General features: G+C 40.9%; 1 protein-coding gene across 5 annotated transcripts in view; it reads right to left on the reverse strand.

Annotated features, from left to right (window-relative positions):
• Nucleotides 1-26,594, reverse strand: part of LOC125344173 — a 34,828-nt gene that overhangs the window by 3,813 nt on the left and 4,421 nt on the right. Inside the window, exons 3-6 of one of the 5 annotated variants that reach the window (XM_048336792.1) lie at nt 24,088-24,154; nt 23,476-23,481; nt 21,646-21,788; nt 9,422-14,877 (exon numbers count right to left, since the gene is read on the reverse strand). In XM_048336792.1, coding sequence (XP_048192749.1) covers nt 12,099-13,199 — 1,101 coding nt within the window. In that variant the 5' untranslated portion in view covers nt 13,200-14,877; nt 21,646-21,788; nt 23,476-23,481; nt 24,088-24,154 and the 3' untranslated portion in view covers nt 9,422-12,098. Of the gene's footprint in view, nt 1-2,945; nt 3,166-9,099; nt 9,185-9,421; nt 14,878-21,645; nt 21,789-23,475; nt 23,482-24,087; nt 24,155-26,594 lie in introns of those variants that run through there. The other 4 variants (XR_007209426.1, XR_007209425.1, XM_048336791.1 and 1 more) reach the window with 4 other exon arrangements.

Raw genomic sequence — 26,594 nt, forward strand, 5'->3', positions numbered from 1 at the left:
AGAGAAAAAATGGTGCATGTACACAATGAAATATTGTGCATTCATTGAAAAGAATGAGAACATGTCACTTGCAGGAAAACAGGATTGGAGATGATCATATTATGTGAAATAAGCTAGATTCAAAGACAAGTATCATGCTTTTTCTCATATAAAGACACTATACCTAAATACAAATATGTGCGTATACATAAAGGTGTGCATATAGAGACAAGATCTTACTATGGAGCCTCAGCAGATCTTGTATTTTTTTTTTTTTTGGCCAGTCCTGGGGCTTGGACTCAGGGCCTGAGCACTGTCCCTGGCTTCTTCTTGCTCAAGGCTAGCACTCTGTCACTTGAGCCACAGCGCCACTTCTGGCCATTTTCTGTATATGTGGTGCTGGGGAATCGAACCCAGGGCCTCATATATACGAGGCAAGCACTCATGCCACTAGGCCATATCCCCAGCCCCTGCAGCAGATCTTGTATTAGAAACCCTGTCTCAACTTCCTGAGTCCTGGGATTACAGCTGGGCTACAGGACACATTATATTTTAACTGTGTTTCATCAGATTCTGTGGTATAGTAATGTTTCTGCTAGAATAAGGAAAGAGGTATCATCCTCTTCTGGCAATGCCACAAGGAAACAAAACAGCAAAAACAATCCAGGTGTTTTGATGCACACTTGCAATGCCAGCAGGCCGAGGCAGGAGAATCAAGAATTCAAGGCCAGCCCCAGTTACATAGCAAATTCCAGGCCAGTTGAGACTCCATAGTGAGACATTGCCTCAAAAACAGCAAAAATGAAAGGAAACAATAAAAGGATCAATGATGAAGTTGTGTTGAGAAGCAGAGAGGAAGAAAGAGGGAATGATAGAGGAAGTGCCATTGATGGGATACACTGTACATATGAGTGAAAATGTCACAATGAACATCCTCCATTACAAATAATGTATGCTAGTGAAAATGGATCCCCAAAAAGACTAGGTATGATGTTGAAAAGGCAAGGAACCTGTGTATAGATGACATAAAATACAGCATTGCCTTTTGAAAAAAATGCAAGAGAGTGATGATAATAATGAATTGAAAACTGGGATGAAGGAGAGAGATGGAGGGGGTAAATATGATTGGGGTACATGTATGCATTATATGCATGTATATGGAACAATTTAACCCCCCCTTTTACAACTAGTACATACTAACAAAATATTTAAAAAATTGAAAAGTGAACTGGTAAAGGATGTCTGTACATATGCAAATTCATGCACAAAAATGAGAACCATGAACACTTTGGTAGGCTAAGGGATAAAGATAATTTTATCGTCAAATTTATAAAAAATACACATGACCCCTCAACAAACAAAAATGTTCAACTACTCTATAAAACAGAGGCACAAAATCAATGCAAGATTAATATACTTTATATACTGATGTTCCATTTGTTTTGCCAAAATATGAGATCACAAGACCTGCAGTATCTGGTGAGGAATACTGGAAGATAGACACCCATATGCTATAAAAAAATGCATGCTAACACATCACTAAAAAAATTAAGATGCGGGCTGGGGATATAGCCTAGCGGCAAGAGTGCCTGCCTCGGATACACGAGGCCCTAGGTTCGATTCCCCAGCACCACATATACAGAAAACGGCCAGAAGCGGCGCTGTGGCTCAAGTGGCAGAGTGCTAGCCTTGAGCGGGAAGAAGCCAGGGACAGTGCTCAGGCCCTGAGTCCAAGGCCCAGGACTGGCAAAAAAAAAAAAAAAAAAAAAAAAAATTAAGATGCATTAAAATCTGTTCATCATACCCTTTGACCCCAGAATTTGTTTATAACAGGTATTAATAGAAATGTGTGAAAAATTGGTAGGTTATAAAACATGTATGATGATTTATTATGATTCAAAAGCATTTGATAGGTCCTTAAATGACTGCAATATTAGTTGTATTATAGACTATTTAATGATGCAGAAATATATCATTAAGTTAAAGTAAGATGACAAAACTATAAGAGTATGCACATACCCTGTCATTAATATATATTGATTATATAAAGGGGTTTAGTTTGGGCTTTTCCATACATATGTATATTTTGAATATATTTACCCTTATCCTTCCTACTGGTTTTAAAAATCTGATCACATTTTAAAATTATCTTTCCATAGTGTACAAAGAGGTTTCAGCTCAACATGTCAGCTTATGAGTATAATGAATCTTGACCAAGTTTTGTTTTCAAGAAGAAATGTGGGCTGGGATTATGGCCTAGTGGCAAAAGTGCTTGCCTCGTATACATGAAGCCCTGGGTTCGATTCCCAAGCACCGCATATATATATAGAAAACGGCCAGAAGTGGCACTGTGGCTCAAGTGGTAGAGTGCTACCCTTGAGCAAAAGGAAGCCAGGGGCAGTGCTCAGGCCCTGAGTCCAAGGCCCAGGACTGGAAAAAAAAATCATGAAAGAAGAAATGTGACTGCATTTACACACCTAAAATACACATTTACACACAATAAAAACCACAGGTTAAAAAAAAACAACTCAATATGTCCTAAGTATGTGGGAAACAATAATATTGGTCATTGATGCTGGTGGAAAAAGTTATTTCTACTTTTCTTTTTTTTTGTTTCTCTGTATTTTCTAGAAAGAATTTCTTGGTATTACAAACTGAGAAATCACAATTCAAAGATTGTCACTTCTTCTTAAAATTTTTAATTAGCATATATTATGTATCCCAGTCAATCTCACCCCATCCATCCCTTTTTCATAAATGAATGATGCGCACTAAAACTCAGTATTTACATTATTTTTAACTTAGTTATATAGTTAAATAAAAGCAAGGGAGAGACATTTGATACTGTTCTGAAATGTAAAGCTAGAAGCATATTTTACTCAAAGAAAGGGATTTTAAAAATTTCTAACATGGCTGTGTTCTTTCATGCATATAAAATGCTTGGTTAAATTGTTATGTGTACTGACCTTTTCTTCCCAGGATAACTTCATCTCATCTGACTTTTTTTTTTTTCCCAGAGGCAGTTGAGTAAACGCTTCCTTTTGGGAAATTTCCATTGCAGTTAATAGTGAAATTGCTAGGATGGCCGGGCTGTCTCCGTTGCCTCTCTCTCTGGGACAGCTTGGAGACTTCTTCACGTGGATTTAGATAAGAGAATTGGTCATCTCCAACAGAATACCAGTTTTCCTTGAAAGGAAAAAATAATACATCTCTCAAAGTGTCCTTATTGAAGTGTCCTTATGAAGAGATCACATTTGAAGCATCTACATTTCCTGTTTCTCACCAGGGTTACCCAATCTAATATTTCCATGAGTTTTTTAGGAATGAGGTGGGATTTGGGGGCTGAATTCATGAAGAGGCAGCAAAAAAGTGAAAGGAAATCCCTAGCATGGGGTGCTAGGGCAGGGCTTCTGTTGGCATCATGGTTGATAGGCTGCTCAGCAGGCCAATGTCTTTTACATTCATGATCTCACAAGTCAGAGGATCGCTGGGTTTTATTTCAACTTCAATTTGGACCTTGAGAACTACAGATGCAGCGAGGCTCGGCGTGGTTGAGATAGGGTTCCAGTGTTAGCCAGGCTGGGAAAGCCCGCCCCTTCTACTCAGGTCATTGCCACCCATGAGTTCGACTTAGTAGCACAGGTGCAAAATATTTCCATCATCCTAGAATGTTCTATTCGACAGCACTATTGCATATAATTTACACACACAACCGCAGGAACAGTGGCAGAGGACAGTGTGTGTGTGTGTGTGTGTGTGTGTGTGTGTGTGTGTGTGTGTGAGAGAGAGAGAGAGAGAGAGAGAGAGAGAGAGTCTGAATCAGGGGAGGAAATAGGTAAAGTTGGGGAAAAAACAACTAATCTGTAGATTTCCACAAATAACTGGCCCAAATAATGAAAGTTAATTATTAATCTTTATAGATGGTACTTCAATTGTTTTTCTGATATTGTAATCTGACCATAGAATGGCTAAGGGAGCTTGAAAGAGAGGGTGTATTCTCTCTCTCTCTCTCTTCCTCCTCCCCCCACCTTTAAGTCAGGGCCTCATGCTCTTGCTCACCTTTCTCGTCCACAGCTAACATATAACACTTGAGCCAATCTGCAGTCCTATCTTTCTTTGCCTTGTGTTTTCTCCTCTGAGATAATGCTGCCTAACGGCAAAAGAACTAGGAGAGGCATAATGGTGTATGTGCTAGATTACTCGCCTCTCTTGCAAGGTGGTGGCTTCGATCCCCAGTAGTGGAAAAAAGCAAAAAGAGAAGAAAAATCACCCTGAGAAAAACAGCCCCTAAGAACACCTGTGGAGATAGTGTACAAGCTGCGAGTGGATTCACAAGAAGCCTGTAAGGGGAAAATGTTCAAGGCCAGATGTTGGCTCTTGGCAGGGTGCTCTATATGGGGGGATGTGGTACTCTTGCTGCCAGACCGTATGAGTCCAGCAATAGTGCTGTCATGGGGATGAGTAATGGGGGCTATTCAATGAAGCAGGATGTATTTAAGATGCAACTCAAGTACACACTGGATTTCACATAAACTGCCATCTGCATTCTTCCATGCACAGCCTTTTCCCATGGGAAAGGGATCCAACCACACGAGGCAAGATGGGATTGGAAATCTTTGCCGAAGGGCTTTCTTTTGAGAGTGGCAGACATATGGAAGACATCAGTAAGTAAGCCAACTTGGTCAGTTTTTAAATTGTCTGCCTTCCAAGCTGCAATCCCAGCTACCCAGGAGACTAAAATCTGAGGATAGAAGTTCAAAGCCAGCCAGGTCAAGGAAGTCCATGAGACTCCAATTAAGCACACACACACACAAAAAAGCCAGAACTGGCTCTGTGGCTCCAGAGGTACAGTGCAGCTGTTGAGCAACAAATCTCAGGGACAGTTCCCAGGTCTTGAGTTCAAGCCCCAAGATTAGCACCAAAAAAAGAATATTCCAGAAGTCTTTGGGTGGCAATATGGGCAGAGTGCATTCTAAAGGGCGACTGGTGTGATCTGAATTGTGTCCCCCTGCAGTTCATATGTTGAAGCCCCCATTCCCAGTACCTTATAATGTGCTTATATCTGTTTTGGATGTTTGTGTGTGGGCCAGTACTGAGGCTTGAACTTAGGACCTGGAAGCTGCTTTTTTGTTCAAGGCTGGCACTCCACCACCTGGCCCACAGCTCCACTTCTGACCCATTTTTTTCCCCTGGTTGATTAGATATGAGTCTCATGGACTTTCTGGCCCTTTGATCCACAATCCTCAGAACTCAGCTTCCCGAGAAGGTAGGATTGTAGGGGTGAGCCATGGGCAACCAGCTTCATCTAACCTTTGATGTGGCCTTTACTGAAAAAGCTACCGATTACATTTAGTCCTCACCAATTATTCAGGGCTCATTGTCTCCTGACGTTGCCTCTTTATATATGGCAAATACCTGCAGCATAACCTTGATCATTTAAGAAAGAGAACATTCAGTTGGAGCTGTTCATGAAGGGTAGAGCTGTGTGTAACACGAGAGGCTGGGGAACATGGCTGCATGTTCAACTCACAGATATGGAGTTACTGCCTGTTGAGCTGAGAACTAAGCACAGGGCAAGCTGGGTAGGAGAGCAAGGTTGGAGGTGTGCAGCTGGAGGCAGAGCCCAGGGAGCGTGGAAGATGAGGCAGGGGACAGGTACCTGGAGGGGTCTCCAAAGATTCCACAGGAGCACTCTGAATGCAGAGCGTCTAGATGCCTGTCACCAAGGACCACTAACACCAAGTGGAAACCACAGAAGGTTCTGACCAAGGAAAGGCCCTGGCCTTCCTTTTCTTATCTGTCTGACCCTCCCTCCCCCCAACTCCCTTTCCTACCTATAATGAGGGAGAATGAGCGTGCGGGAGGGTGGGCATCAGGATAGAGGGCAAGGGCTGCCACTCAGGGGCCCTGTTTGGACGGAACAGCTGGAAGGAGACTAGCTGCCTGTTGGTGGGAGAAGAACAGTGGATTGGACTGGCATGGAGGATGTAGTGGCCGTAAGTGACAGGCAGGTTCCACCACGTGTTCCAGATGCTGTCTGGAGGTGAGGAAGAGAGCTGTTGGGGCAGCCAAAGGCAATGGTGTGAGTAAAGAAAAACATCTTCTTTCATTGTGGTCAGTCGGCTTCTCGAGTGAAGTGACATTCAGGACCAGATGCTAGCAAATCTCAGGGCAATGGCCAAATCCAATCTGATGCCTGTCTGTTTCTATGTGGCTCGGAAGGTAACAATAGATTCGGACTGATTTTAAAATGAAAGAAATTGGTGATATTTGTTACCTGAATTTCCAATTTTAGTCTCCATATGAGGTTTGTTTTTTTTTCCCAAGTAAAAAGATGGATTTATTGGGGAAGTAAAAAGCGAACTGACCAGCCAGGGCCGCAGCCCAGACTCGGGAGCTGGGATCGTACCCCATAGGTTTTATTGAAAACAATGCCTTAGAAATGTATGTATCTAGTGTCATATGTCCACATTCCTGCTAGAAATGCAGACACTACATGCTTTTAGAGGCTCACATTGCTACCAACTGGCCCTTTTGGAAAATCTTGTTGACCCCTACAAAACACCACGGTTTCTGATCCTAAAGGAACTCAGTGTGGGTTGCAATAGAATAGGACATAAAAATAATTGCAACAACAAATTATTGTTTTGATTTTTTTTTTTGCCAATCCTGGGGCTTGAACTCAGGGCCCAGGCGCTGTTCCTGAGCCTCTCTGTGCTCAAGGCTAGTGCTCTACCACTTGAGCCACAGCACCACTTCCAGCTTTTTCTAGGTGGTTTATTGGAGATAAGAGTCTTACAAACTTTTCTGTCTGGGCTGACTCTGAACTGTGATCCTCAGATCTCAGCATCCTGAGTAGCTAGGATTATAGGTGTAAGCCCCCAGTACTTGTCTTTGAGATTTTAAGTTTTAATGATACAGTCCTTAAGAGTGCAGTGGTCTTTTTATTTCACTAAAAGCTAAGCATCCATCAATTTTACTTTTGAATGAAATTAGGTGGTATATGTGAAGCACTTTGGAGGATATAAAAAAAACATGAATATGGCATATTATTAAATTGCATGGAATTCTTATTTTGATTCTCTTTGTAGATACTTGGAATAAGCTTTGTAGTTTACAGAGCCCAGTGTAAGATGCAAATGAAGGGCTCTTGTTCAAAACCGATTAAGAATTTCAAGTATTAAACCAACCTCTTAAGGGTAGAGACTCATGTGACTTCACAAGACTCAGACCTAAGAAATTAGTGTAGGCAGAAATTATACAAAGATGGTCTAAATGTGAAATAAGGCAATTTCCTTGAAATTGTCAGTGCTATATTTATTTGTGTGTGATATGGAATCTTACTATGCTATTCAGGCTGGTCCTGAACTCCTGGGTTCATGTGGTCCTCCCACCTCAGCCTCCAAAGTAACTGGAAATATAGCCATGCACTATTACACCCAGAGGCACATCTTGGTAGCAAATGATCTTCTGGTAATCCGTTCATTTTTCTTAAAAGTAGAACACAAGATGAATGAGAAAAATTGTTGGATAGAAGGATCTTTTTATTAGCTTATATTATACGGGGGGGGGGGGAGATTTCAGTTACATCTCCACACATCTATACTATATTCCAATCAATCTCACTCCCTCTATTAGACTCCCTGCTCCCATTTCCCCTCAAATACCATCCTCAACAGGTTCCCTTGCTTCATTTTCATAGTTGCAAATAATCTATTTCAATGTCATTCAACGTCCTTTAGAAAGCTCCGATTTTATAGGTCATGTTACTGGAGATTTTCTTAGGACTTGAATTAAACACAGAAACAGGGTGCTTTCAACTATTTACAGAAAGACATCACATCTACTACAGTGACTTCAAAGGAATTTTAGAAGTCTTGAAAGTAGTTTCTACAGACCCTATAATCTAAGTTTAAAGTTTCATCTATTTCCCAGGCAAACTGGCTATTTTATCTACCTAGCTGATTCATATATTAGCTTCAGATAATTTACTACTTTCAGCTAAAGAGAAGTGTATGTAACCCTACTTCTTTCAATCTTTCTCATTTAGATGGTGATGGACATGTAATGGGATTGTTCTTTTGATTATTTAAGAATGAATCTTGAGATGTAAAGGAGTAACATGGTGGTATAGCCACATTAAGGTAAGATTAATGGCCGTGTGCCAATAAAATGGCAAGCCAGCTCCCATCATTTAATCCTGATTTCCAGAACCAAGAGCTGGATTCTTATCACCCCTAGGAAATGATTAGCATCTCGAACCCATTGATGAGAAATGGCACTTAGAGCCACTTAGAGAATTAGCATCAGACTAGGGCTTCTTACACTCAAGAAGTGAGGAGCCCTTTTATTTCTTACTAGTGAGTTGCTTCAAGCAGCTATTTGTGTATGTTTTATAAAATCATCAGATCCATCTGTATTAAACATCTTGGAAATGTAGACTTTGAATTGTGCTAACAGCACTGGAATTTATTACATCAAAACATGCCTTATGCAAATCTTGAGAAGATTCATTTGGAAGATCAGGAAATCACACAATTGGTACATAGTCTATAATTAGGAGGAGGTCAATTGGTATCCTGATTCCTTAATACTAAACCTTTACAATAATATGTCCTTTTTGCCTGTCCTGGGGCTTAGACTCAGGGCCTGACCACTGTCCCTGGCTTCTTTTTGCTCAAGGCTTACCACTCTGCCACTTCCAGCTTTTCTGGTTTATGAGGTGCTGAGGAATCTAACCCAGGGCTTCATGCATGCTAGGCAAGCACTCTACTGCTAAGCCATATTCCCAGCCCCTGCTACTTCCTTTTTTAAAAATTATCAGTTTTCTTTCCTCATATTTATTGTTCCTCTAAAGTATATTCAGTTTTCTTAGTTTTTGTGCTATAATTAGTCTGAATATTTGTGCCTGGTTAAGGGGACTGCTAGTACTCTTTCTCCTGCTTCCTTCTCATGCTTCTTACTGTAGCCTCTACTCAAGTGAATTCTCATGAGGTATTTCAGAGAAAAATGTTATAAACAATAGGATGTTAGCCTTATTTCCTCCATCCATTCATTTCACAATCACTGAGTGCTAACGGGCCACCGTTCAGGAGCTCACAGCACAGGACAGACTTGTACCTTGTCCTCATGTCCCAGGGCCCAGAGAACTCTTCTGTCTTGCAGGTGGACAAACAGTATGATGGTCTTCCTGGTGATCCTGCAGCTGATTAGCAAGTGATAAAATTAAAGAGAGTGCTCTTTGTTCAGATACCATTAAGTTCAACACACAACAGGGACTCGAGTGACCCCCTCCCCTTCAAATAAAGACTTTGAATAAGCCACATGAGATCTAGAAGCCCTTTGTCCTTCCCCTGTCTTGGGGGTCTATTCTCAGAGCATTGAACTGTGGGCATCATTGCTGGGGTTACACACACACACACACACACACACACACACACACAACATTGTCTTCAGCTTCCCTCCATTGAGGTAGTATCTTGGGGGCTTCCCTGACTGTCCTAGGTATCGACTCACATCTGTAATCTTAGCTACTTGTAAGGCTAAAAATGGGAGGATTGCAATTTGGAGTCAGCACAGGAAGAAAAGTTCTGGATTCATTGCTGGAGGTAAGAGTACATGTATATCATTCTAAGCTACAGAAAATGTTCAAATTTAGGATCATTGTACCAGGACAGCCTGAGCAGAAAAATCCACGAGACTGTCTCCATGGAAGGGAAGCTGCATATGTGATCCCAGAGATGACTAGAAGCCTGAAGTAGGGAATAGAAGCTCAGGAGGGCACTGGGTGGGAAGACTCTATCCTAAAAATAATTAGTGAAAAAAAACAGGGCTGGAAGCACGGTTCAGTGTTGTGCCAGCCTAGCAAGTGGGAAGACCTGAGCTCAAACCCCCTAGTATGACCAAAATCAGAGACTAAAGGGTGTGGTGGCACACAATGATAATGCCAACACTCTGTGGGCTGAGGCAAGTTCCAGGTCAACCTCAGCCACCTATTGAGATCCTGTCTCAATAAAGGTTTGGGGGGGGATGGGGCACTAAAGTTTGCCCCATATAAGTTATGGTTCTTGATCTATGGCATTTTATTTCTTCACAAGGTCACAATGTTCCAATCAGCAAAGGTGAAATAATTGGGAAGTTCTTGACTATAAATGTGGCTTCTTTGGAAAACTTCAGTTTATAGTCAGGGGACGTTAGAGCCACAAGACATCACTGCATGCTCACGTTGCTCTCTTGGATTGGATAGCAACTTGTTCGTTTCTTTTCCAAACAGAATCGGTTAGAAAGAACTCTTTAGGCCCTTACACCCAGGGGAGAGGAAGAAGTATAATAACATTATTATACCATTTTATTTGGATTAATTGACAAGTGAAATATAAGTCTTGTGGAAAGGAACTTTAGGATGAATGTTCACAGAAACATACATTGAATAAACAAGACAGTATTTCCAGGAACGAATTGTTCTGAGAACTCTATAAAGCTATACAATTAAAAATACTAAAAAAAAAAAAGAGAATAAATACAAAGCCAAAATAAATGATCATCAGTTCTTGCTTAGAGTCACAAAATATGATTGTAAAACACAATTTTTGGTAAGAAGTTTGAAAACAAATGCTACAGAGGTACAAGGTTTTCTTACACAGACGGGTCTGACTCTGCCCAAGAAACACGTAGCAATGGAGAGGTGGGTTTAAAGTTTTATCCATGGCTGGAATGAGGTATAGCATTTAGAGGGTAGATCTAAGAGACAAACGATGTGGTCCAAGGCTCAGGAGAGTCCCATTCATAATGCCCAAAGTATTTTCACCAAGGCAGTCCAGTCCAAGCCGCTTCTTAGGCTTCATTTACATCGCAGGGTTGTATCTTGAAGATAAGTGGTGCTTTTTTCTCCTAGTTCCAGGGATAGAACCTTCAGGTTCAGATATGCTAGGCAAGCATACTACTAGAGAGCTACACTCCCGGACCTACTTTTTCTTTTAGAGCACTTGGCATTCTTGTCTTCCCAGTGTATTTATTTAATTACTCATCATCAGCTCCACCCTCTTAGAAAGCAAGTACCATTATATCCTCTCTCCGTAATGGGAAAAAAAATGAAAATCATATTTGAACAATACGCAAAGAGGCTGTAGATGTAAAGAACAAAGTATGAAATGACCCTGTACCTGGCTTATGGAGTTTTATCATGCCAGAAACACTATTTTGTATTTGTTTTCATATAGTTTATACAAAGAAATAATATTAATCGTATTGAACTTAGTAAAATATTGCCAGTACTAACATCAGTATTTCAAAATAATTTCAGTTAACTTTATTAATTTATATTTAATTGAAAATACATGTAAGAACAATTCTAGTAGTATATAAATGTAGGTATAAAATATAGATATGAATTAAATAATTTTATTAAATAATATTTTATAGAAAGGGCATTGCGCTACACATATTTGTAATCTTTTCCTTCAAAAGTATAATTTTAAGATTTCACTTGTGTTTCTTTTGTAAGTGGATGCAGCTCTGGTTCAGTGGTTTTCATCAAAGGGTGATTTTGTACTATGGGGATATATCTGCAATGCCTGGAGACATTATTAAGTCACAACTGGGGTTGTGCTACTAGCATCCACTGGTTAGAGGTCAAGAATGTTGCTTATGCCCTTTACTGCTCACGAAAGGCTCCAATCACAAAAAAATGTTCGGGCCCCAAATGTCAACAGTGCCAACTGGAGAAATCATGATGAACACTAGTGCTTACAAGAAAAAAATAAGACGATGAAACTTCCGGTCTTCACTATTATTTAGCTACACAAACTGGGCACTTTGAGGGGAAGCCTACCTATCTGCCAAGTCTGGTCTCAGGAAGGCAGGATTGAGTTGGCAGGGGAAAGGCCTAGAAAGTCTCTTAGCTGTGAGCTCTGCAGGGTAAGGAGGGAATGGCAGACCTGTATCACCTGAAGGAGTGGGACGTTACCTGATTGTCCAGTGACTTCTGTGGGTGTAGAGCAGGGGTAAGTAGGGTGCAAAGGCTGTGGCTTCAGGAGGCAGGGCCCTGCCCCGCAGGAGCCAGGGGGCCATCAGGGTGGATACACTCAGGGGCCAGGGGTCCCAATGGGCTGCTGGGATGGTCAGGAGGGTTGGTGGTTGGCAGGCAGCTCAGGACTTGCTTGCGATTCTCCAGTTGAGGCTATGAAACCCAGTCCTGAGCAGGTTGGGCAGCAGGCTGGGCAGGCTGAGGGAAAACTGCAGCGCTCTCTCTCCATCATCTCGGTGGCATCGACATTTCTATTCAGTGGCCCTGGCCTGGGCCTAAAGGGTTGGGCCACTCCTTTTCTGATGACAGGTGTGAAGGCAGATGGTCGAGGTGCAGGACTCTGCCCACTTCTCTTGGGGTGCAGAACCTCAAACCAAGGAGGGTTGTTGAACTTCCTTTGGCCCTGTTGCACTGGCTCTCCTTGGAACAGGCATTCAGCCTCTCCTTGTGGGGTGGATGGCTGGTGTGACACACTAGGACACGCATCTGGCCTCTCATCGGGCTCTGGGCCTGGTGAAAGAACTTGAGGAGACCAAATCCTGTGCTTCAGGTAATGGTTGTATTCGCCACCAGGATAATCGGGCCTCACTGGGAGCCAGAGAGACAGCTTGCGAGGAAAACGGCTTGGAGCCGGAGTGGCAATCGCGCCCTGGACTCCGTTGGGGTCAGGGTCAGGTGGCACACTTGGAGTACGCACCCTGAGACCTGCGTACCGTTGAGTATTCCCGGGCCTCCCGGCGTGGTGCTTCTGGACAAAGCGCTGCACGGTGGCCTTGCGTGTAGCCAGGTAGGTGCTCAGGCACTTGTCCAGGTAAATGCCTATAGAGCTATTCATGACTGCATTGCGACATAGGCGCTTAGGCCGCAGAGAGTGGTACTTCTGGATGAAGGGCCGCATTGTGGTCTTGCGTGTAGCTAGGTAGGTGCTCAGGCACCGGTCCAGGTAGTTGCTGATGAGCTCACCACGCCGGGCGGCGCTGAGCCTCACAGAGTTGTGCTTCTGGGCCGAGGGCTGCAGCACAGCCTTGCGCGTGCGCAAGTAGCTGCTTAGGTACTTGCCTAGGTAGGTGCCCTGGAATGTGGCCATCAAAGTGCTGCGAGGGGTGCGCCTAGGCTTCCGAGAGCAGGTCTTAGAAGCCTGGGGCTGTGCAGCGTCCTTACTTGGGCTCAGATAACTGCTCAGGTAGCTACCCATGAGAGCACTGAGCTAGGGGGTCCGGAGACCTCAAGTGGGGATCTTGTTCTCGATGTCAGTACACTGCTAGCAGAGAAGCGCCCAGGACTCTAGGGACAGTTGGCCTCAGGGGAGAACAAAAACCACAGGACACAGGGGACCCATTGTTCTCGGGGTACTGCATGGGCCAGGGACCTGTACAGGGTCAGGAAGACACAGCACGAGGCACAATGGCAGCCGGGGTGCCTCAAGCTACCTGGACGACAAGGACAGCTCCAGCTTCTTCCTTTCTCATTGCTGGTCTCAGACACTTAGCTCCTGGCCGAGGGGCCTGGCACTTGCCTCTACTTTTGTATCAGACACTGAAAGGGAGAAAATATGAGAACTTTTGCAGAAAGCTATTGACAGAAGGTGCTTTCTTTCATCATTGTAAAATTGAGCATAACACACTTGGTTGCTCTTTTATGGGAAAACAAATAACTAATTTACTCTTTTCAGTAAAACTGATTGATGCGTCTCATTCTTGGAGGATGGATGTAAACGCCACACTTTGCAATTTAGCTGTTAAGGAAATGAAAAAGCCATCCAAGATTTACATTTAGCACTGGTGTTGTTGCTTTTACACGGACTCTCGTATAATTTCCAGCCTTCATACATTCATATACAGATGGTGGATGTTTACCTTTCCCAATATTAATGACATTACTCTCATTCCTTGCAGGAGAGTGAGGCACATTTTCTGCTAACAGTTGAAAAGACATAACATCAAAAACAAAGTATCCAAGGGCTGCAGAGTAATTGGAGTACTCATAGTTGGAGATCGGTTCAAGGTGGTGGTCATAATTTTTTCTTGAGGACATTCCCTTCAACATCATGTGACTGTTACAAATTTTAACAGTGCTGAAGGGAGAAGCCTGCAACACAGGCAAGATGGGGCAAGAGACTCAGTCTAGATCTGAAGTAGAAAGATGAGTGGCGGAAGACATCTAACAGAGCTTTAGGAAGCAAGGCAAGGTCTGAGTTTAGAGGGGCCTAGAGCTTTGGGAGATGTAGGTTAGGTCAGTCAGCAGTGGAGGGGAATGAGATGCTCAACATTCTCTGCTTTTTGATGAAGTCGGGTTTTGGCCAGTTCTAATAAGGAATGATGCCCGTATATGTGATTTTGAAAACAAACACATTCCTATGGTGTAATCTTCTCTTAAGACAGACTTCATGACAAAAGTGACTTTTCAAACATATCTGAGATATCTCTTAATACAATAATGGCACCCCAGTTCAGTGAACGGTCTAATGTCACTGAGTATAAACTTCTTAGTAGGTATTTTTCGTTCCAGTGTCTATCAGAAATCCACATGCTTTGGGCAGTATTAGCCACTAGTTTGTAGTTAAAGGGCCTGTGGCAAACCACAACCTTCTGGTCACCTACTCTAAGTATGCCATGTACTGGTAAATCAATGTGTTGATAAACTTGATGTTTTGGTGTTTTTCTTGAGTTCTTTATATATTCTGGATATTACTGCCCTGTCGGATGGATGAGTAGCTGGTAAAGATTTTCTCTCATTCTGTAGTCTATCTTCACTCTGTTGTTTCTTTTGTTGTGCAGAAGCTTTTTAATTGGATGCAATCCCATTTGTTAAGTCTTACTATCATGTGTTAATTAAGTCATTCTCATAGACACTGAAGACATTGGATTCTTCTTCTTTAGCACCAAGAGACAAAGATTTCACTGGTCAGTTGATATTACAGATTAGTTTCTATCAGTGGTATTCAGGCAGGGCTGAGTTGACAAGTAGTAAAACAATGTCCAGAGACATTTTTCTTTGTCAGAGGGAAGGGGGGGGGGATGGCATTCCACAGGCTGTTATTCAGTGGGTGCCATTAAAGACCCTGCAGTTCAGTCGGGCACTAACGGCTCACACCTGTCATCCTAGCTACTCAGGAGGCTGAGATCTGAGGATCATGGTTTGAAGCCAGCCCAGGTAAAAAAAAAGTCTGTGAAGCTCATCTCTAATTAACTACCAGAACACTAGAAGTAAAGCTGTGACTCAAGTGGTAGAGCACTAGCCTTGAACAAAATAGCTAAGGAGTAGTGCCCAGGCTCTGAGTTCAAGCCCCAGTACAGGCACACATAAAAAGGAAAAAAAGAATCTATAGTTATTTATGGTTTCCCACAAAACCTCTAGAAATACTATATCCATTTAAAAAACTATATGGGTATTTTTATTAAGATCGAATTACAATTTTAGAGACCTCACCTTAAGGGAAACAACCTCAAAGGCATCTTCAGAGCCAATAACGTAATGAATTTTATTAAATCCTGTCTTCTATATTTCTCAAGAATGTTTTCGTTTTCTTATTTACATTTTATATTAAGTTTATTTAAAGTTACTTGAAGTTTTTCATTTTCATTTTAACTTTTATTGTCTTCTCATTGTAAGCTATACTACGCTCAAATAATTGATTACCGCTGGGTGCTGGTAGGTCACACCTGCAATCCTAACTACTCAGAAGGCTTAGATCTGAGGATTGAGGTTTCCAAAGCCAACCTGGACAGAAAAGTTTGTGAGACTCCTCTCTCTAATTAACAAGCAAAATGCTGGGAGTGGGGTTAAAGCTCAAGTGGCAGAGTGTTGGCCATGAGTAGGAACGCCTAGCAAGATCATGAAGCCCCGAGTTTAAGCCCCAGACCCAGTGCACAACACACATGGGTGTGCTCACATACACACACACAAATTGATTTCCATAACTTAGCACAAGACTCCCTAACTGATGAATTATTTTACCTTTGTTGTTATATCATTCTCCCAATAGTCTTTATCCTTTTTGGTCTAATTTTAACAGGCTCCTATTTGAGTATAACTCAATTTAATACTTACTATGCTAATAAAGGGTTAGTGGATATCTTTCTGCACTACTTTTACTATTTATTTTTGTGCTGAGATTAATCTATTTCATAAAAGTAGAGAATTCTCCTTTCATATCTGTTGTTTTAGAAAATGATACACGGAGATGGGGAATTTTGTGTGAAGTTGAGACCTTCTTACTTGAACATATCCTACTGTACAAATTTTTCTAATGTAGTGCTGATTTCTAGTTCTAATGTTTTGTTTAGCGTTTTTTCCCAGAAATTATTTATCAGTATACTACATTTTTAAAAAAGGGAACGCATACAACCTTTGTTATTCATGCTTTGTAAAACAGTTTCACCAGCTTTTATTCTGGTGAAAACAATCTAATCAATGAAAGCCAATATAAACATGAAAAGCAACGATCATTATTAGAGTTTAGTTGATTTATGAATTAAACAGGATTTTGTGATTGCAATTACTTCAAATTCAAATCCAAAGTTACATGAAAATTTTTGGAGAGTCACTGATGGATTCTCTTTACTCTGATATTCTATTGCAAAACTAACTTTATGGATTTAAGGGTTTTGAACATATCTACTCACTGTCACTCTTCACCCTTCATTTAGAAGTCTTAAGTTTTCTAGATTGTACACATGTATAAGCAACATATCACTGTCCAAAATAGGAGTTGATTTTTTTTCTTTTTGCCAGTCCTGGGCCTTGACTCAGGGCCTGAGCACTGTTCGTGAACTTCTTTTTGCTTAAGGCTAGCAGCCACTTGAGCCACAGCGCCACTTCTGGCTGTTTTCTGTATATGTGGTGCTGGGGAATTGAACCCAGGGCTTCATGTATATGAGGCAAGCACTCTTGCCACTAGGCCATATTCCCAGCCCCTCAAGTTGAAATTTTTGTTCTAAGTTTTAGCTCTTCTCATTAAAGCCCCTGCTAAATTCATGTCTAAACCATCAGCACATCCTAATTAAATGAACAAAAATTATAGACTTTCAAACTGACATAAAAGTTTGAGCTCAGCCTTGTCCTAAACAGGGTAAATTAGCATTTTTCTTAGGTGAAAATGTGAAAAGAATGTATCTAATGAGGATAGATCCTACCAGCTGCTACTTAATCAGTCAGTTGACAGACTTGGGAGAGCGTGGCAGGGTAGTCAGAAACATCAAGTAGGTCCAATGATGGGGACAGATGAATACTGCGTGAGGAGAGTTAAACGATTCACATTCTACAAGAATATTTTGGTGAAGAAAAAGGGATACTGAGGCATTATTTAATGGTGAAAGCCATTTAGCAATCAGAATATTAAGCAGTGATTCTCAGGGGTACCCAGGGACCAGCAGTGAGTCAAGGATACTCATAGCACCCTGGGCAGCTTCTGGAATAATCACTACTGCTTAGGGAAGAATCACGCTATGTATTTCTGACAATTCTCACTGGGAAAATAGCAAAAAACACTTTATCATTCAGTTCTAGTGAGTTGACACCTCTGAAAATTATTGGGAGGTATTAGGTAGTTGCTGCTTTATAAACAAGAACGCTTCCTCCTTTGCAACAGAGATTAAGACTTACATTTAAAAAATGTGCATCCTTGCACGGGGGCCACATTGAACCAATTTTAGGATATAGGCTTCTGAAGTGCACATGACAATTACCCTTTTGAACAATTTTTTTTTTTTGCCGGTTCTGGAGTTTGAACTCAGGACCTTATGTTTTTGCTAAGCAGGCACTCTACCACTTCAGTCAATAGAATAAAGAAATGTCCCTATCATTTTAAAATGCAGTACATATCAAGAGATAGCACAATCCTGAACTAGCATGCATGAAACCTTGAGTTCTAACCCTTTCACTGCAAGCACACACACACACACACACACACACACACACACACACACACAATCAGTAGGAATGAAGAAGAGCTGGAATCTTAGACTAAGGGAGAGGGGAAAAGAAGGAGGATAAAGGGGCAGACAAAGGAAGTGCGGGAGGAAAGGAGAGAGAAGGAGAGAGGCATGATGAGCCCAGACTTCTGGTGAGCAGCCCTTTGGGATTGGGAATATTGAGGAATTCATCTTGAGGGCTCAACAGAGGGTATAGATGACCATCTTTAAAGCCAGACAGCTTCAAGTTTCTGTGGACCTTTTCATTCTCTACTGGGTGACAGACGTAGCTAGAGAAAGGAAGACTGCTTTGAGTGTTTTGTCAGGAACAAAGGAGGGGACAGTCGTGGGTTCTTGAGTCCCTGAGAGCTCAACAACACAGCAGCAAAACCACTACTCAGTGCGGAACAATGCATTGTTTCTGTGCCCTGCACCATGGAGCACAGCCAGGGGCTCTGAACACAGCCTCATGCAAGGCAAGTGTCCACGTACCGCAAGGCTGAGCAAACCTGAACACAACTCACCTTAATTACACTTCCTGATTCAAAGTGCCTTGTTAATGTCTCCACTCTGAGGGTGACATTAACACGTATTTCAAGTGATTTAGGGAGCGAAATTACCTTATGCTTAATTGATGGCAAAGTATCGACCCATTTCTGTAGCCTTTGGGTAAACCTATTGTGCCAGACACCCAGGGACAGCACCAGGTCCTGCGTTCAAACCCTAGGAACAACACACACACACTCCTCTCTCTCTCTCTCTCTCTCTCTCTCTCTCTCTCTCTCTCTCTCTCTCTCTCTTATCACAGTCAATTCACCTCATTCACGGTTTATGTGTCCTCAAAGCTTTCAAATTTGACTGTATTTCAACTGCAGTCTAAACATGTTAAAAGTGGGCTTAACAAGGACCATGTAGAATTGCTCTAAAATAAACTGACAGTCTCAACCAACATACAGTATTTAATAGGGCTTCCTCACAAACCCACTATGAAAAATCTAACAGAACACTGTGTGAAGTGATATAAAATTAAAGAAGGAAAAAAAGAGAGGCAGGAGCAACTAATACTGTATTATTTTGGAATAGGGGGATTTACTTGCAGAAATATGAAAGAAAACTCATATAGTACACTGAGGAATCAGCATTTGTTTATTTCCACTCTGAAATAATCAGAATCCATTTGTATCTAAAGGTGAGAAGATGTTTATATTGAGAAAAATAGGCTCTCTCTGTGGAAATTAGACAAGAGTTGATAACATGAAGACACATTTCTTCAATGAGGGATGGCCACTTAAAATGTGCTTTTTAACTGACATATTTTACTACTAAATTACAAAGCAGTAAAAAAGAAATCTATTCCTTTATGCTCTGCCTATAATTCCCTATAAGTTACTTATTGCTCATCACTCATAAACTTCATTTCTGACACTTCTATTCTTTGAGCCTCTTAAATGATATTCCTAAACATCATGAATAATTTCACTTTGTGTCCTTAGATCCTGCCTCCAAGTCTAATTGCTTTTAGTTCAGAAATGTTTGCTGAAGTTCTTTCTTTTGGTATCTCACTGCCATTGCCTTCATGTAGCCTTCCCCCATCTGTCACTTGGATTAATCTGACCACCAGCAGTTCTAAATTGTTCCCTGGGTTATCTAGAAAAACAAAGTAACTGACTAATGAAATGAAAGTACACCATGATACTCTTTATTTCAAAAAAGTAACCAGTGTCTGATGTGTCTGTCTATCCTCTATCTATCTACCCTTGTTGGCGTCAATAGTCACCATTCCTCTGCCTCTTCCCACAATGTCCATTCTACATTCTGCATTGTTTGGGGGACAATTTCCTGAACATGGCATGACATCTGTTCCTTCAGTGTAGAGTACCCTTCTAATCCTCCTTTCAAATTCCTTATCATTAAACATCCAATATAAACATACCCTCCTTAAGGAAAGCATGACACTTCTCTGAGTAGTACATGTACGTACCTTCCGCTGCAGCTCCACAGCCCTTCTATAAATCTTTCCTAAATCCTAATTGCTTTAGAATTCTAATTTCAAGTATGTTCCTTTCACTAGACGTTGAACACTGGGTGGCTGAAATCAAGTTAGTATTCTTGTTACTTTTTGTACTGCCATATGCTCAGTAAATGATGATTGAATAAATGAATGAAAAAATTAACACATATTCTTAGGTGACTAAAACCTCTAATTATGTTTTTTGACCTAGTTAAATAGTATTATAGGTTTTTTGTTTGTTTGCCAATCCTGGGTCTTGAACTCAGGGCCTAAGTGCTATCCCTGAGTTTTTTTTTGCTCAAGGCTAGTGGTCTATTGCTTTGAGCCACAGCACTACTTCCAGTTTTCTGGTGGTTAATTGGAGATAAGAGTCTCATTGGATTTGCTGCCCAGGTTGGCTTAAAACCATGCTCCTCAGATCTCAGCCTCTTGAGTAGCTAGGACTATCTATAGTCATGAGCCACCAGCACCCGGCCAGTATTATGTTTTAGTACAGAAGTTATTTGTAAAATGAGCAAGCAAAGGAAAATTAGCACCTACTCAATATGCATACACACACACACACCCCTTATCCTCTATACTAATTATAAAATTTGTACATATATATACTTATTATTAGAAAACATTAACTCTACTAAACAGAAGGAAATGTGCATAGAAAAATAAGATAATTATTTTTCATGCACTCAAAATAGTTCAACAATTCTGTTTCTGGAAATATACACCAAAGAACAGTATAATTTGTATACACATGTTCACAGCAGTATAATTCCTACTAATTAAAAGGTGAGGGATAAACACAGCCTATCTACATAAAGGAAATTATTCAGCCTGAAAAAGGAAGGAAATCCTGTCATATGCTACAACATAGATAAATCTTGAGGACATACTAAATGAAACAAGCTAGTCATAAAAGACAAATACTATATAGTTCGACTCAAGACAAATAGAATGGTGGCAGCCAGAGGCTGGAAACACAGAGAATATAGATTTGTTAAATGGGTACAGAATTTTGGTTTTACAAGATAAAGAGAGTTCTTTAGATAGTAGTGATAGCTGCAGAATAATATCAATGTGGGTTAGGAGTGTGGCTTAGTGGTAGAGTGCTTGCCTACCTGGGTTCGACTCCTCAGCACCGCATACACAGAAAAGTGGGAAGTAGCACTGTGGCTCAAATGACAGAGCACTAGCCTTGAGCAAAAGAAGCTCAGGGACAGTGCTCAGGCCCTGAACTCAAGCCCCAGGACTGGCAATAATAGTAACATTGATATCAATGTTTCTAATATTCCTTATCCATATTTTTTGGTGCCAGTCCTTGGGGCCTGGACACTGTCCTTGAACTTTTTTCTCAAGAGTAGAGCTTTACCATTTGAGCCATACCTCTTCCACTTCTGGCTGTTTTTGCTGGTTAATTGGAGATAAAGAGTTTCACAGGCTTTCCTGACCAGGCTGGCTTCAAACATCAATCTTCAGATCTTAGCCTCCTGAGTAGCTAGGATTATAAGCTTGAGCCAGTGGTGCCAGGTCCTACCTATATTCTTAAAAGTTAGTATGATGACAAATGTCATGTGATGTAAATTTTAACACAATTTTAAAAAGATCGAGTTTCATATCCTTTTTAACAAAGAGGCCAATACTCCCATGGAGACAGTTTGATATTTTTTATGCTGACATGATACTCTTTAACTGTAGACCAGACCACCAAATCTTGTCCTTACCTGATTTATCTGTAGAAGCTGAAAATTCCACAAGGAAAGATGATCTGTTACTCCAGAAATGAAGGCAGGTGGCTGGATCATAAAAGATGGTGACTGTCAACTGTCTGCTGCAACAAGGTCCAAATTCTCCCAGAGAGGAGGCACTAGAAGAAAGCAGTACAGGCTGATGAGCAAGGCTGTCCACTACACTACATCATTATGAGGCAATCCCACTTGGGGTGATCCCACAGAGCCCAAGGATGACCAAAGGTCTTAGGAATGAACACTTAGGACCTTAACCAATGGCCTAAAGCAGAGTATTCAAAAAGAAAAAAGAGCAGCAAGCACCTTAAAGAGATCATCATAGGTCATCTTGTAAAAACAATTAAGATGTAATAGTCTGCATATTAATGTCACCTAAGCCTAGTGCCATCAGTCTTCTCGCGACCACAAAAGATATGGAGATTAGAAGCATGTGGAAATACGAGTTTTCACAAATGAGTTTCATCTCACCATTAATTTCCTGAGCTCTGACCATACAAATCAGCCTTAAAGACAAAAATACTTTTTTGTATGTGTATGTTCTGGTACTAAGGCTTGAACTCAGGGTTTTGTGATCTCATTTGGCTTTCTAGCTCACTGCTGGCACTCTACCACTTGAGCCGCGACTCCAGTTGGGCATTTTGCTGGTTAAGTGGAGATGGGAGTCTTGGGGACTTTTCTGCCTGTGTTGCTTCTGAACGTTGATCCTCCAGTTCTGAGCCTACAAAGTATCTAGGATTATAGGCATGAGCCATTGGCACATTATAAAGAGAAATTTAATTTTCAGCAACAGATTTTACTTTTGACCAAGAAATGGTGGAGAGAACTTTTGGAAAGCAAACATTCAATAAGTATCATCAGCATTTAATTATTTGGCTAGTAGATATAAAGGCTCATGTAACCACTCCGGCAAATTGCTCCCATTTAACTGTGCATGACGAGTTCTCCTTTAAGCAATTCTGAGAGCGCGGCAGCCACCATTCAAAATCTGAGTTTATTATCAGTGCTGCTAAGATTCCTCAAGGTCATAGTGTATCACACTGTGCATATAATCTATCACAGCATGCACAAATGGTCTGTCCCACACAGGAACAGACTAATGGCCGATGATTCCAGTACAAATGTGGGCTTGAGGTATGGCTCAAGTACTAGGGTGCTGACCTAGCAAGTACACAAACAAACAATGAAATTTAACATCTTATCTATTTTAAAATATGAACATAGAGCGCTATATGATGACTAGAAGCCACTTCTATTTGTATGTATCAATGACTTGATTCAGCTTGTGTGGGGCATTTTAGAACTATCACAACAGACCAAAAGGAAAATTAGGAGAAATATGACTTGACAAAGGTCATTACAATAACATTCTACATCTTGCCCACCACTAAGAATAATTATTCTAGAAAGTGAAAATAGCAGCCACCTAGTCAAATTCCTCACGGTATGACAGTCATCTCCTATTTTCTTAAAAAAAACAGTAACCTACCTCTTATTTAAGTTGCTGCCTGAAGACAGAAATCCACAGTTTTATCTTTGTCTCTTCTTTTCGGGGGTGGAGGAGGCAAAAATGTCCCAGCAGCATAGACACTGAGTCAAGCCTGCGCTCCTGGAAGAGTCTAGACCAGTGTTCTCTACAGAGGCAGTGATCCTGCCCTGAAAAGATACTGGCAATAGCTGGCAAGGTTTTTTAAACTGTTGCAACAGAAGAAGGGTGCTATTGCCACCTAGTGGGCAGTCCCTACAATTATGACCAAAATGATGAGTGACGCAGTTAAGCAATCTTGGTCTATGAAAGCAGAATATTACTTTTTCCTTTATTCCTTCCTAAACCATCTTGTGTAGAGAGATCAAAGTACAACAGTTTTTTCTTAATATAAAGAACTTAGAGAAGATGAAAAAATTTCCTTAGAGAAGATGAATCATTTCCAATTTCAGAAGCTCGAAACAGAAAATGCATTTGTTTTGAACTGGAAATTTTGATATTATAACCTAACAAGAATGTAGATTCCTTCTAAAAAGTCCTTATATGACTCTGATTTTTTTAAAATTCTTTGTACGAGACATGGGGCTTGTACTCAGGGCCTGAATGCTGTCACTGAGCTTTTGTGTTCAAGGCTAGCACTCTGCCACTTGAGCCACAGCTCCACTTCTGGCTTTTTGGTAGCTAATTGGAGATAAGAGTCTCTGTACAGACTTTCTTGCCCAGGCTGGCTTTAAACTGCAATCTTCGTATCTCACCTTCCTGAACAGCCAGGATTACAGGTGGGAGCTACCAGTACCTGGCTTTGATTGCTACTTTGAGCTAGGTCTCCCCAGGTGGCCCAGGCTAGCCTTGAACTTAAAATCTTCTCATCTTCCTGAGTATTAAGATGCAAATTGCCCCATCACACACCGTTCCTGATTAAAGATGTCTACTACCCCTCTGAGGTACTGTGGCTGATAACTGGAGAATTCACACTCTTCAAAGCTAATGAATAAGGGTCGCCTAAGACCAAGAAAAGAACTGGAACAGTGATCAATCAGGTCCCTAAATCAATGTCCTGCCTAATTGTTATTTTATTCAGGAAATAGGTATTATCAACGCACACATCCATGTGAACACCAGCTCAAGAAAACTAGGCCCTTTAGTTCTTTCAACTGCCCTTTTATGACCATCAGGTTTTGGTCGGCAAGTATTTGTGTCTGTTTTCTTTTTTAAAAGATAAACTCACTCATTCTCCCCTCTTCTTTTTTCCTCCTTCTGAACAGAAAGCAGATTGAAATAATGTTCGACTTATATTCCCTTCAAAACAGGAAGAGGAAGGGGTGTTCTAAGAGGCTTTATTTTCAGAATTTTCTTACATGTAGGAAATCAAACAAACAGATTGTAATTTTATTAGAGATAGTGATTCTATCAACCAAAGTTTACACATGCAAAGGTACACTGTCAATTAAATGCTATCAGTGATCCATTATGAGGAGCAAGACCAGCCTTTAGATTTCATGGTAACGATTATTTAGTTTTAGTTCTTGCTTTATGGCTAGTTCTACCTAGGTTTGATTTATTTTATGCTCATGCCATGCATTTCATCAGCTCTCTGAATGTGGAAAGCTTACTTCTGCATTAGCCCCTTAAGTCTGTGAGCTTTCTCCTTTGCTCCAATGTCTCCTCCTTCTGCTTGGCACGTGCTTCTATTTATTACTCCTTGCTAGCTCCTTACTTCTCTGCCATTCTTCCAGTCTCCTTTTGGCTTTATTTCCTTTTACGCTACTGATCACCACATTATTTCTTCCTATGGATCTTTCATAGATATTTCTATGTTATCAAGCCTTAGCACCCCAGACTTCATAGGAAGCCTTGTGGTGGCTTTCTTCCCTCTCTCACATCTCTCTATCCCCATGTTCTGCCACTTATAAGTGCCCTTACCGGCATTGTCAAGCTGTGCCTGAGCTGAAGGCTGTACATCAGGCCATGCTTTCTGTGTTCACACGCCCAGGGGTTCCTGTCCAAGCCCATCTCTCTCATCTCCTCTCATTCCTCCTCTTTCTTCCTAGGCTTTAGTCTTCCCTGTTGATCCCCTTGGTCAGTCCAAAATATAAGGTACTAGAGATGAAAAACAGCCACCAAGCTTTGAAAACTTGGTAGAAAAAATGGAAATAAACTCACGAATAACTGTTACACTGTTTACACATTAAATTGATGAATAATCCTGCATATATGGGTTTAAAGAAAATATAGTGCTAAAATTATTTCCACTTATTATTTCTAATGTGACTAATATCCTGCATATATTGGTTTAAAGAAAATATACAGCTAAAAGTATTTCCACTGATCACTTCCATTTCTTTTTCCTTTTGTAATCTATTAGAATAGAATTACCTTTGTGGCTAATAATATATATCTATTGTCATGCACTGTCCTTTTTTGTTAGGTTGTGCTATTTCTTCACATAATTGAAGATCATCTTTGCAGGCCTTGCCTGCAAGTGCAAAGACAGGATATACAAGGACTCTTCACATAACTTTGGGGAGGATGATGACAGAATCGTAACTTGCCTCCTGGGAGTATTAGGAATGCAGAATGCACTTTGATACAGTGTCTGTGATTCACAGGATCCCTAAGCCATTATCAGCATAGGAGACTAAAGCCCACATTTTCCTTTGGACAGTCTCAAGGCTATTTGTTGTTCCCAGGGAGCTGAAGATAGACTGGAGGCCACTAATGGATTCCAAGACGTTTCTAACTGGCTCATTGTTTCCCAAGGTTATTGGAAGTAAATGAAAGACAATAGAGTCTAGTTAGCCCTTAGTCTCAATCAGTTTTTGTGAAGACACTGCAAAACAAGCCTTTTAATGTTGTTTTTCAACAGGTATGGTATGGTGGCTTTCAAATTTAATTGGAATAATAAGAGAACCTAGTAACACAGTTATAACATTGATCGTTATTATACATACCTTCCTCTGACCATGAAAATACGCACTACAGTACAGGGTAAGCTACAAAATTATAATGAAATTAAATTTACATCTCAATAACTACAAGTAGTCTGTTGCCACAGTTTAGACAGTGCCATTCAGATTCAACTTGTTTTATTTTTAAAGACATCTTGCCATGCAGAGCCATTTGGCCTCAAATTTGTGAACCTCCTGCCTCAGCTTTTCAAGTACTGACATGACTGATATGTACTATCACACATGGCTTCCAATTTATCTGAAAAAAAAAAACCACACCTTTCTAAAAGTAGAACGATTATGAACAAGAATAACATAAAACTTGCCTTATTTCCATTCTAGCTGATACTTTATATCTCATTAAGAATTAATATTATTAAACGCAACTTCCTGTGACTTAAGATCTTATGCCTACAGTTTGTCAAAGTGGCGACTGGGCTCAATCTCACAAGAAAATACACTAAGTGAAATGGATTTTGTTTTTATCTTGACTA

The sequence above is a fragment of the Perognathus longimembris genome, chromosome 28, assembly GCF_023159225.1.
Source record: "Perognathus longimembris pacificus isolate PPM17 chromosome 28, ASM2315922v1, whole genome shotgun sequence".
Classification (NCBI taxonomy): domain Eukaryota; kingdom Metazoa; phylum Chordata; class Mammalia; order Rodentia; family Heteromyidae; genus Perognathus; species Perognathus longimembris.